Source organism: Prionailurus bengalensis, chromosome B2 (assembly GCF_016509475.1).
Source record: "Prionailurus bengalensis isolate Pbe53 chromosome B2, Fcat_Pben_1.1_paternal_pri, whole genome shotgun sequence".
In the NCBI taxonomy this organism is placed as follows: Eukaryota; Metazoa; Chordata; class Mammalia; order Carnivora; family Felidae; genus Prionailurus; species Prionailurus bengalensis.
In genome coordinates this window covers 2271920-2283958 of record NC_057349.1, presented here as the reverse complement: position 1 = coordinate 2283958, position 12039 = coordinate 2271920, and the positions used below count along the sequence as shown (strand labels likewise).

At 47.8% G+C, this 12039-nt stretch overlaps 2 protein-coding genes across 3 annotated transcripts; both read left to right on the top strand.

The window, feature by feature from the left end:
- The first annotated feature begins 448 nt into the window (after positions 1 to 448).
- On the top strand, positions 449 to 7229 carry LOC122489098 (zinc finger protein 165-like). Of its 2 annotated transcripts, none has more exons than XM_043590606.1 (4): positions 449 to 527; positions 3494 to 3977; positions 4263 to 4398; positions 6249 to 7229. In XM_043590606.1, exons 2-4 carry the CDS (start codon positions 3567 to 3569, stop codon positions 7151 to 7153), a joined length of 1452 nt encoding a protein of 483 aa, XP_043446541.1. In that variant the 5' UTR covers positions 449 to 527; positions 3494 to 3566; the 3' UTR covers positions 7154 to 7229. The 2 variants fall into 2 exon arrangements, with proteins under 2 accessions (XP_043446541.1, XP_043446540.1); XM_043590605.1 differs by lacking the exon at positions 449 to 527 and adding an exon at positions 883 to 1347.
- Positions 7230 to 7861: 632 nt separating this feature from the next.
- On the top strand, positions 7862 to 11181 carry LOC122490246 (translation initiation factor IF-2-like). The gene is made up of 4 exons (XM_043592844.1): positions 7862 to 8005; positions 8654 to 8824; positions 8866 to 10146; positions 10773 to 11181. The coding sequence occupies exons 1-3, from the start codon at positions 7862 to 7864 to the stop codon at positions 9574 to 9576; spliced, it is 1026 nt and encodes a 341-aa protein (XP_043448779.1). The 3' UTR covers positions 9577 to 10146; positions 10773 to 11181.
- The last annotated feature ends 858 nt before the right edge of the window (positions 11182 to 12039 follow it).

Here is a 12039-nt window from a genome sequence, read left to right as displayed (position 1 = left end):
TATCAGCGTGGGACCTACTTGGGATTCTGTCTCCCTCTCTGCCCCTCCCCCATTCGCACTCTGTCTCAAAATAATTTTTTTTCTTTTTTTTTAAGTTCACATTTCAGGGCATGCACACCCCGCAGTGAGCCAGGGTTATCATCAGCCACCGTTTGTAAACCTGCACTCCTGAAGCCCAGGGAGGTTTCGCGAGCGTGAAGTCTAGGCGGCGCCCCTGGTGCGTGGGCTTCGGTTCCACTTCCCCCGACTTAAGTCCGCGCGAGGCCAGCGGGAGCAGCAGGGCCGCGTTTCCCGCTACAAACGGGTGCAAGGACCCCACCCCAGAGCTCTGAGAACTCGAGGACCTCCGCCAGGCCGCAAGGGAAACGGACTCAGCGCGGAGGAGACGCCGGGGCTTCTGGGAGTCGCAGTCCAAAGCCAGGCCGCCTTCTGCGCAGACTCAACGTCCCGAGGACGGAAGCTTTGAGAGACGGCGCAGCGCCGTCCCCCCACCGGAAGTGTCCGATCGGAACCATCCTGTAGGAGAGGTGAGTCCGGCTTTGAGGACCCGAGGGTCTGACCCTTTGCCCCCTGCAAGCACCCGGTGGCTACCACTGTCCCTTCGGGATTGCAGCAGTCCCGCGGCGACCTGGAGCCCGGACCGCGGAGGAATCCCGAGGAGAGGGGGAACCAGGGTCGGCGTTCGGAGGACATTGCGCCCGCCTGCCTCCCGAGGGGAGGTGGTTTCCATGGTTACCCGCGCCGCGCGTGACGTCACCGCCGCGGGCGGGGCTGGGTCAATGGCTGGAATGACCGGCTCGGCGGCGGCCTCAGGATGGCAGCTTTCCGCCGGGAAGAGCTGCCTGGGAGCCCGCCCCGACATCTCGCGGGAGGAAGAGCGGGGACGGCCCCGCGTCCTAGTGAAGTGTATCCATACTGTGGATGTTTGTTGTTTCCCGTGTGTCCGGCAAGCAGTGGGGACCGTCAGAGGCCGTCCCGTAGGACCTCCGGGGCAGGACAGCCGCCAGCACCCGGGCGAGAATCCCTCCCCGCCCTGCTCCCGCGGCCCCTCCTGGTCCCCCTCGTCCTCCAGCCTAGCTCCAACGCCCTCCAGCCGAGCCCCCCCTCCACGCCCCGTCCTCCAGCCGAGTGCCCGGTCCTGCTCCTGCACACGCAGGCGCCTGCTCCTCGCCGAGCCCCGACTTTCCTGGCAGTTACTCCTTCTCTCTTCTGAGACCGCCTAGAGGCTTCTCAGGCTTTCCCTCCATCGACAAATGTGAGAACTTAGAAAATAGCGCGTGGTCCTTAACCTCCTGGAGTTCCAGCCAGTTGATGAAGAGAAACAGCCAAAGCTAAAAATGATACCAGGTGATGAGTGTTGTATTCACAGGTGTTCTGTGTTAGGAACTGTAGGGGCTCAGAGCAGGGATGACAAATTGTTTATTAGAGGGTGCAGAGTTCTTAGTCACTCCAAATATTAGAGTGAGCTGGGATCGCTATCAATCTGCTGTTCATTCCCACTTCCTAAACTTTTCTCCTGCCCCTTCCTTTTGAATTTTTTTCATCTTTTATTGTCCAGTTTAAGCCCCACCAGCTCTAGGAAATATTTGCTACCCTTTGCACATAAACACACACATGGGCTCCCTGCCTCAAAACCGTTAGGGTATTTGATGCCTCTCCCATACAACTTGTTTAGTACTTCAGTTTTCAACATCTTTCATCATTTCAGTGTGTGTCATGTAAAACACATCTAGTTATGTAAATGTTTTTAACCCACGTGTGTTTATTGTCATTTCTTTCCAATTGTTTTGCAAACTCACACACCATTTAATTCCTTATGGCTGTACATCAGAATACAGGTTTTCCAGGTATACCCATACTAACCCAGACAGCACCCCAGGATCTGTTTCTAACAAAGTTCCCACATGATGATTAGGCAATGAGCTCAGCTGGGAACTAACTCAGACTTTCTTGGAAATCATTGCTGTACAACTTCCAGCCCAGAGCTTTGCTTGTGTTCAGATTCTTGATAAAGTACATGTCAATGCAACAATCAGCAGTCAACTTGGTGAAACGTTTAGTAGAGGATCTGAAAGATTGATATTTGCATTCTGCTCTCGTAGTCTATTGCTTCACAGCTAAATTCCTGTTACTCAGTTTTTCAGTTCAGAAACCAGTCCCAGTTCAGAGACTATTCCCGTGTGCTGACTTGAGGAACTGGTATTTAATAACAAGACTCATGGAAGATGGATAAACAAGTCATGATGCAGGCTTATTATATTTAATTTTATTGTCCAAGATATGGACTGAGCCAGGAACTAGGAAGGTAGAGAAGGAACTGTTGGGATAAAACAAACCTATTTGAGACCTTTGGGGAAGGAAATAGTTAACATTGATTGAAACAGCCTGTTGACTAACTTGGATTTAAAGAAAATTAAATAAAATAAACAAAAAATAATAACGAACATAAACTTAAAAAATAAAAGACATGGTTAGCCTCTGGCTCTCAAGACAAGTTGCCCTGGGGTGCCCAGCTGGCTCAGTCGATGGAGCATGCAACTCTTGGTCTCAGGTTTGTGAGTTCAAGCCCTGCATTCAGTGCAGAGGTTACTTAAAATCTTAAAAAAAAGAAAGAAAAGAAAGAAAAATTTGCCCTTATTATTTAACAGATTTATAAGTAATCCTAGTTCCAGATTTTGAATTGATAATTATCATTCCAAGCTTGTATTTTCCTTACACTTGTATGAGCACAAGTGTGGCCTCTGTTTCTCTTTCCACATTGCAGTCTATCCCAGAAATGAACAACATATTAATTAATCTCCATAAACAGTATTTTTCAGGTCTTTGTGCTCAGAAGCCTCCCTTAGCTCCCCAGTGTCTAAGAAGTAAATTCTGAATTCCGGATCTTGACATTTGAGGCTTTCTACAGGAGGGCCTTTGCCTCTGTGATATCCTTATACAAACTTGCTGAACTTTTTGCTTTCCCGCTTCCGTGATCCTACCATTAGCCACTTGTTCAGGCCATTTGCTTGCTTGTAATTTCCTATTTTTCTCTCTCCCACATCCTTTCAAAATCCTTTCCATTCTTCAGAAGTTAGTTTCTGAATTAAGCTTTCCCATCCATTACAAACGACTAGGCTCTCTTGAATCTCCCAACTTCATGAAGCACTTTGTCATTGTACTGTGCTGATCCTTTTTGGTCTTTCTGACTTACATATAATCTAATTGCATGTGGCATGTTAACATGTAGCATCAGCTTAAAGTTATAAGTTTTATGTTTATTGTTTCTACTTTAAAGTATTTTGTTTTTAAATTTAAATTTTGGCTACTGTGAGGTAGAAATCAGGGAACTGTTGTACTCCACAGAGCAGGTATTTCAGTGGTTGTACATATGCTAAATGCCTAGTACACTTCTATATAATGGGAAATGACTATTTCTGCGATGTGATCTTTAATCTTCATAGACGGTAATAGCTATTTTATAAATAAAAAGATACTTTTGTTTTTATTTTAGAAGAGCTCTCGAAACTAAATAAGACGCCGCACAAAGCAGAAGTGGATTTTCTGGGAATACATTTCATCCCAGGATGACGACAGAATCAAAGAAAACTACAGCTCAGAACCTTCAGGAGAATGCAGGACTTCTGATAGTGAAGATAGAAGAGGAAGACTTCGTCTGGAGGCAGGACCCTTGCTTCCAGGGAAGTGATGCCCTCAGGCAGGAGCTCTGCCGACAGCTTTTCAGGCAGTTCTGCTACCAGGATTCCCCTGGACCCCGTGAGGCCCTGAGCCGGCTCCGGGAGCTCTGCCATCAGTGGCTGCGGCCCGAGACGCACAGCAAGGAGCAGATCCTGGAGCTGCTGGTGCTGGAGCAGTTCCTGACCATCCTGCCCGCCGAGCTCCAGGCCTGGGTGCGGGAGCACCACCCGGAGAGTGGGGAGGAGGCAGTGACAGTACTGGAAGATCTGGAGAGAGGCGCTGATGACTCAGTAGTCCAGGTACGCAGGGGACAGGAGATCTAAGGCCTCCAGAGAGCTGGATCACACAGTGGGAGGAAAGGGTCTGAGATTGAACACCCCAATGAGACCTGCAGGGGCTCTTCCTTCAGCATTTATGTCTCCTTTCCACTCCAGCTGGTGCTGTGCCACATTTCACAGTTGAGTCGTACTTAATCCATCCTTCTGCAGTTTTGTATTCCTGTGGGAGGTTCTCTTTGTGTTTGGAAGATGTTCAGTTCCAACAGAGATTCTCTCACAAGCCCAAATATACTTTATTTTTCTCAGGTTCCAGTCCTTGCACATGGGCAAGAAATATTCAGGGGAAAGGTGGTGCCTCCTGGACCGGCACTCGGTGCCCAGTTTCAGCCAGTGGACCCCAAGTCCCTTCATGATTCTTCAGCATCCCTTGTGCTGGACTATGGTAAGGAGCAGTGTTACACACATTTCATGTCACTGAAGGAGTGGGGCTGTGAATGTGCCTTCTCAGAATAGTCTCAGTCACTATGGGTGGTCTTTTCCTTTATTACCCCATGAGAAGTACAGAACTCTTTCCCTGTATGCCATTGGCCAATTAAACACACACACACACACACACACACACACACCCCACCCAGAATTTGGTTCCTTATCAAGCATATTAACATTCTCCTATTTGTACTTTATCCAGAATATTTCCAAAACACAGGATACTTTTATGAGTAAATTAAAGAAAAGAAAAATGAATGAGAAAATGTCAGAGAATGAGTAAAGAAACAAAAGAATAAGAGGAAGAAACGCATCAAGAGAAATAAAACATGTTAGTAGAGAAGCATATATAATGATAGAGAAGCAGATACATAATGATATACTCAGAAATGGAATATAATTCAGATGCATACAAAATCCACACTCTTATCTTTTTTATTGTACTTTTGGTCTTACAAAGCTTTCACGTTTTTATAGGAAGTTGGCCATATTTCTGGTGACCACCTCCATGGAATCATCACTGTTCTAAAACTCCTCTGTTTAAAAAATTTTTTAAGTTTATTTTTATTTATTTCTGAGATAAAGAGAGCAAGTGGGGGGAGAGGTAGAGAGAGAGGGAGACAGAATCCCAGGCAGGCTCTGCACTGTCAGGGCAGAGCCTGACATGGGACTTGAACTCACAAACTGTGAAATCATGACTTGAGCCGAGATCAACAGTCTGATGCTTAACTGACCGAGCCACCCAGGCACTCCTAAAACTCATCTGTTTAAGAAGTTCATGGATTCAGTATCACTTTAGGTATGAGTGGTCTCAAAAATAAAGAGTAAATTACAGTCCATTTTTTAAAAAGTACCTAAATTCTGCTTCCACGTTTGTTCTGGAAACATTTCCATCCATCCTATCCAAAATCACAACATTTCCCCCATGCTAAGACCAGCACTGCCTAACCACCTTTCCTATCATAGCATATTCTAGACAAAACAAACCCAACAACAAACACAAGATGCATAATACAGAGTCATAAGCACAGTATAAATTTGTGAGCCACAGGCAGGAATTGTGAGGACTAGATCATAAATGGATTCTGGAAACCAGGCGGAAGAATTCATGTAAGTTGTGGAGGAAAGAGGGTGAAAGTTTCTGAGTAAGGTATAGGAGGTGACAGGGTTTTAAGGACAGCTAATCTGGTGAGGACATTCAAAGTGATTAGCAGCTCAGAGTCAAAACAGCAGGAGGCTGTGACAATCCCCTAGATAAAAAGTAGTGATAAGGAACATGGTAGCAGAAATGTAAAGAAGGGGATCTATTCAGGAGATATGTAGCAGAAAGTGGTTACAGAATTTGGTTAGCCATGGCAGATGAAGAAATGGGTGGATGGATAGATGGATGGAGGTTTTCCCCTCTGCAAGCATTCTACCTTCTTTTACCAGTTTTTCTCCCTTGTGCCCTTCAACCCTTTCATTTGAAAGGCCACATCTGAATTTTTAATTTTTTTAAGTTTATTTATTTTGAGAGAGAGACCACACACACACACACACACGAGTGAGGGAAGGGCAGAGAGAGAGAATCCCAAGTAGGCTCTGCACTGTCAGCACAGAGCCTGATGGAGGGCTCAAACTCACCAACCATGAGATCATGACCTGAGCCAAAACCAAGAGTCAGATGCTCAACCGACTGAACCACCCAGGCCCCCCTGAAAAGTCACATTTTTAGAGTAACCAAGTGAAGTACCAATATGTAATAGTGTTGAGTATTTCTTCCAACTCAGCAAATAGATGTTTACCACTTTCTTTGCGTTATTTTAGATAATGAGAGTGAAAACAATGGATCCATGCCAAAGTTGGACATTTATGAAAAAATGGAATCACAGAGAATTCTATCAGGAAGAATTTCAGAATTTGTGTCAGAAGGATCTGCTGAGCCTCAAGACATCTGCAAGTCTACAGACAGGTTAAAAAGGCAATGGGAAAAAGAATCAGGGGGGTCTCAGAGACCATCATCTGCTCAGGATGGAAGTTTTAGTAAAATCCTTACCCACAAAAATACACTTACAGGTGAAATAAGCCATGATGGATGTGACAGAAGCTTAAACCTGAATTCAAGTGAATTTACACACCAGAAATCTCATAAACATAGTACCTATGACCAAAGTTTCAAATGGAATTCAGATTTTATTAAGCATCAAAGAATTTATGCTGGAGAAAAAATTCACCAATATGGAAAATCTCTCAAGAGCCCAAACCTTATTAAACATGCAGCAATTTTTAGTGGGGAGAAAACCCACCAGTGTAATGAATGTGGGAAAGCTTTCAGACACAGCTCAAAGCTTATTAGGCATCAGAGAATCCACACTGGAGAGAGGCCCTATGAATGTAATGAGTGTGGGAAAGGCTTTGGGGGCAGCTCAGATCTTATTAGGCACCAGAGAATTCACACTGGGGAAAGACCCTTCGAATGCAAAGAATGTGGACGAGCATTCAGCCTGAACTCACATCTCATCCTGCATCAGAGAATTCACACCAGAGAGAAACCCTATGAATGTAGTGAATGTGGGAAAACCTTCAGAGTGAGCTCACACCTCATTCGACACCTGAGAATCCACACTGGAGAGAAACCGTATGAATGCAGTGAGTGTGGGAGAGCCTTCAGTCAGAGTTCACACCTTCGTCAACACCAAAGAATTCATAAGAGGGAAAACCTGATAATGTAAAGAACTTAAATTTTTATGGAAGTGCTAAAGAAAGAGCAAAACATGAAAAACGTTGAATAAAAAATATTGAGTGAGACAAATGACTGAAAGACCAGTGTCTCTTTTCTCTCGTTCTCTGATTTGCTGTCCTGCATATGATCTTCACTGTGTGTGTGCTTTCTGTGAAACAGGATTTGCCTCTTCCCCCACTGACTGCTAAAGTCAAACCAGAAGGGCAGAATTTGGAGGCTGATAAGTAGGTTAGTCTATGGCAGTGGGGGTGGAGGAAAAAGGGACTCTGTTGGGAAGTAACCGTGATTACTACGTGGAGGGTGAAGATTCACGTAAAGAGGCTGATCATCAACACTAGTTAATGATCCACCACAAGAGGAGGTGGGCTAAGCCCTGAAGTGGAAATAGCCTGAGCAATACACAACAACGCTTTCGGAACATTCCTTTAAATAAAGGCACAACAAAACTGAATTAGTCACGCCAGGGGCACCTGGGTGGGTCAGTTGGTTAGGAGACAGTCTTCGTTTTGGCTTGGGTCATCATCTCAGTTTGTGAGTTCAAGCCCCACGTCGGGCTCTGTGATGGCAGTGTGGAGCCTGCTTGGTATTCTCTCTCTCCCTCTTTGCCCCTGCCCCACTTGTGCTTTTCTCTCTCAAAATAAAAAATAAACAATAAAAAAAAGGAAAGAAAGTCATGCCAAACAAGAGGACCTACACAATGGTAGCATTACAATCTGTAGACCAAAATCTGTGTCCAGAGGTCTTGCCAGAAGGTAAACCAGGAGAGCCTCCCAGGCAAGAGGCCAGAATCCAGAGATTCAAACAAGACAGGAGAGGAGAAATAAGTTGGGCAGGAGCTGGGGTAGGGAAAGGTGGTCAAATTGAACTGAAACTTGAGTTTGGAGGAGACAGTAACATACCTAGGATCTTCCTGCCCCATTGCGGGGGGGGGGGGGGGGGGGGGGGGGGTTGTCGGGGCACCTCCCTGGGGTGAACGTACCAAGACTGCAGTTCTGGGCAGCTCTCTTGACATAAGGAGGGTCTCCGGCTACTGACAATTGTGGAAGAGGGCTGAGGGAATCCGCACTGCCTGCTCTTCTCTCCAGAAAAGACCGGGTAGAGAGACTTGGCATCAGAGAGTGGAGACAGGAATCCAACAAGTAGGAACTCCACCAGTGATTTCAGGACACAAAGGCAAATCTGGCTAGACTTCTTTTACCTGCTTGACGAGGCACATTTTCCCTAATGGGATAAAAACGATATAAGGCTTTAACATCCCACTGCATGCATAAGGTCTTTACGTGAAAACTCTAGCAAACCACGTCCTTTGTAGAATGATGATGATCTAACATACAAAATCTTCCACGAATAAATAGGCTTCATAACAAATGACTTAGCATTTGTTTCTCAATTACCTTGAATTAGAAATGTCCTGATGGGATCTCAGTAACCCAATACCTGTACTGGGGGTGTTTTGTTTTGACTACTGAACGCAGTTTCTTTTCTGCAGGTGCTGTGTAGCGCAGCCCACGGCGTGAGAAGCGCCGTACCTCTCCCCCGCTCCGGGCTGGAGGAAACCGCGCCGGGGAGCGTCCGGCCCCAAAGCTCCCGGCGTGCGGGAACCGGGGCGCAAACACACGCGCCGTTGCGGGGCTCGGTCTCAGCCCCTAACCTTGACCACGTGACTGACAGTATTCCCCACCGGACGGAGCTTTAAAGTAGGGGACAGGGGCGCGAGCATCTTCAACCTTCCAGAAGGACAACGACCACAAGCCCCTCAAATTCGCGGCGCCGCCCCTCGGGGCCGCGCGAGGCCACCACCGAGAGGAACGTGTCCCAGAGAGGCCGAGAGGGGGGCTGCGACCCTCGGGGCCGCGCGAGGTTTCCTCCGGCCGCGCGAAGCCACCACCGAGAGGAGCGTCTCCCAGAGAGGCCGGAAGCCGGCGGCTTCCGCCCTCGGTGGCTACGCCGCTTCCGGCCGGATGGTGTGGTGGCGGTGAGGCCGGTGCGCTCCCCGAGGGCCGGCCCGGCGGCCCCGGCTGGTGTCCGCGGCGCCCGGGTCTCACGTCTCTCCGGCTGCTGCCGAGGTTTAGGGACGGAGTTCCGAGACGAAGGCGGCGGCGCCGGGAAGACGCCGGTTTGGGAGCAGCAGGTGCGCCGCCCCGGCAGGCCCGGGAGGGAGCGAGGACGCCCTCTGCCGGTGTCGCCTCCCCTCTGGCGCCGGCTGTGCGAGGCTGCGGCTCCCGGGGCGGCCCTGGAGCGTGTCCTCACGGGCACTCAGACCCGCGCTCGGTGTGGTCGTTTTCTGGTCGTGACCTGAAGTCTCACCCGCGCATTTGCTTGAACTGGAAGAGCCCAGCGTGCTCGGTTTGCTGTTTTCATTTCAGTCCGTCTGTCGTCAAGCTTCACGTTCTCTCCGCATTACAGGTTTGACGTCAGAATTCACCGGCATCGCCCGTTTTCCTTCGGAATTCGTATTTCCGTGCTTCACTCGGTGGGTTTCCAGATGATGGGTCAGCTTTAACCCCAGTAAAGCCTTCAGCAGCCTTTCGCATTTGTGTACGTTAATGACTCGTCTTGCCTCAGGAGTAGCCCGAAAAACACCCCCAAAGCCAGTCTCCCACATACTCCAGCCTGTGCCGTAATACGTGTTGCCTCGGTGACAGCCCGTAGTGGCTGCAGCCTTGGCTCCCGACCCTGAAAGAGCAGGACCGCGCTTGGAGCCAAGAATGTGTGCTGTGCCGGAAGAGCCCCCAACGACCAGGACGTAGCCACTGCTGCTCCTGACTTTGGGCGTTTCTGTTACCTGGGGACGCCTGCACCCTGGGAGGCCTCCGCCCCAACTCTAGGACCTCTGGCGGCAGTGGCGGATGTCCCGCCGAGGAGCAGAGCCTGACCATCCTGCCCGCGGAGCTCCAGGCCCGGGTGGTAGAGCATCAGCCAGAGAGCAGGGAGGAGGCGGCGATCCCGTGGGGGCTTTGCAGAGAGAGCTCCACGAAACAGGTCGGCAGGCGTGATTAAATAAATGAATAGCCAGCCAGGGAGACAAGCATCCGTACAGCCATGGGAGCGGGGTTGCGGAGCTTCAGGCCCCCTCGACCAGGCTACGTGTACTGGTACCTTGATTCTTTCTTTCTTTCTTTCTTTCTTTCTTTCTTTCTTTCTTTCTTTCTTTCTTTCTGGTTTCTTTCTTTCCTTCCTTCCTTCTTTCTTTTCTTTCTTTCTTCCTTTCTTTCTTTATTTCTCCCTTCCTTTCTTTCTCCCTTCCTTCCTTCCTTTCTTTCTTTCAACGTTTATTCATTTTTTTGAGACAGCCCGAGTGGGTAGGGCGTGGGGACACAGAATCCGAAGCAGGCTCCGGGCTGGTCAGCACAGAGCTCCACAAGAGGACGCAAATGCACGAACCGGGGAGATCATGACCTGAGCCGAAGTTGGACTCTTAACCAACTGAGCCACCCAGGCCCCTGATCTTTTCTGGCTTCTTCTTGAAGGTGGAACAGACTGTGTGTGCATTTTGCTCTATTCTGTGCCTAGAGAGTTGTTCCCTGAGGTGTCTTTATAATCAGGTATTAATTCTGGTTCACTCATTGAGTCTTTCACAAACCCAACCATATCTTAATTGTTTCCAGGTTGTAGCCAGGACAGGTGGAATAGGAGTGTGTTCAGAATTTCCTCACCAGGCAGCACAGAAGCCACCAGCTATTCTAGGCCAAGAAACATGTAGACTTCCAGGCCATTCATGAACAAGGTAAGCGTCAGGATCCATCTTGAGAGAGGGTGGCTGAAAGCTGTGCCAGCTATCTAGGTTGAAAAGCATTCGGAACCCTGAGACAGAAACACGGTGCTGAATCCAACTGAATATCTGTCCTCTCAAGTACAGCATTCCAGCTTGGGCAGCACTAGCAGAGGACGTGATACGGAATAACATAACGCTGTCGTCCCTATTATCTGACTCGTGAGGAAGCTGTACAGCATTCCTAACCTCATTGAACAACCTTTTCAGGCTGCTCTCATAAAGTTTATCTTTACTTAAAGCTATTTATGTTTTCATCATATGTAATCATAGCCTAACCTCTACTGTACATTTAGTACTTGCTCTGTAAAGCAGAACTCACTCTTTTGTATTAAAATGACCTTTTCTGAATTTCCCAGGTCCTTTGAAGCCATTTTGTACCTCTTTTCTGTTTCCTGTGATGGCAGCTACATCATCTGCCTCATCTTTCAGACTCATCAAACCCTGTTTGTTTGGTTTTTCCCTTGGTCCCTGCTGTCTTTAGTTAAAAAAGATTCTAAAATATCTTAGATTTCTCTTTTTAGTATTATCTCCTTATTGGCCCTGTTCCCTCTAGTACATTTGAATTTATCCTGACCATCAATTAAAAACAAATTTTTCAGGGCACCTAGGTGGCTCAGTTGGTAAAGTGTCCAAATTCGGCTCAGGTCATGATCTCACAGTTTGTGAGTTCAAGCCCTGCATTGGGCTCTGCACAGTCAGTGAGGGGATTCTCTGTCACTTTCTCTCTGCCCCTCCGCTGCTTGTGTGCACCTGCTGCCCCCACCCTGCCAATAAGTAAATAAACTTTAAAGAAAAAAAACAAATTCTTTTTCTTTGTCACTTTCAACTGCGATCCCCAAACTTACTGCTTATTTTCATCATCATCTACTTTTGACACCCATTGTTACTCTCATTATTCAATCCAACTCTCTTTGATTGTCGCTCTATTTGTCTCTTTCCTTGCCCACTTCGTCCCATAATTCTGTACCTACAGAATGGGAGAAAATATTAAAACGCAGATGGGGTGCCTGGCTGACTCAGTTGGTAGAGCATGTGACTGTTGATCTCAGGGTCTTAAGTTCAAGCCCCACATTGGGCACAGAGCCTACCTTAAAAAATAA

Bases quoted from the DNA above. Each gene is read 5' to 3' on its own strand.
- LOC122490246 (XM_043592844.1), top strand. From the start codon at position 7,862: ATGGTAGCATTACAATCTGTAGACCAAAATCTGTGTCCAGAGGTCTTG. The intron at 8,006-8,653 runs GTAGGGAAAGGT...TCTTTTCTGCAG, and splicing joins TAAGTTGGGCAGGAGCTGGG to GTGCTGTGTAGCGCAGCCCA. The intron at 8,825-8,865 runs GTGACTGACAGT...GCTTTAAAGTAG, and splicing joins CAGCCCCTAACCTTGACCAC to GGGACAGGGGCGCGAGCATC.
- LOC122489098 (XM_043590606.1), top strand. From the start codon at position 3,567: ATGACGACAGAATCAAAGAAAACTACAGCTCAGAACCTTCAGGAGAAT. The intron at 3,978-4,262 runs GTACGCAGGGGA...TATTTTTCTCAG, and splicing joins CTGATGACTCAGTAGTCCAG to GTTCCAGTCCTTGCACATGG. The intron at 4,399-6,248 runs GTAAGGAGCAGT...GCGTTATTTTAG, and splicing joins ATCCCTTGTGCTGGACTATG to ATAATGAGAGTGAAAACAAT.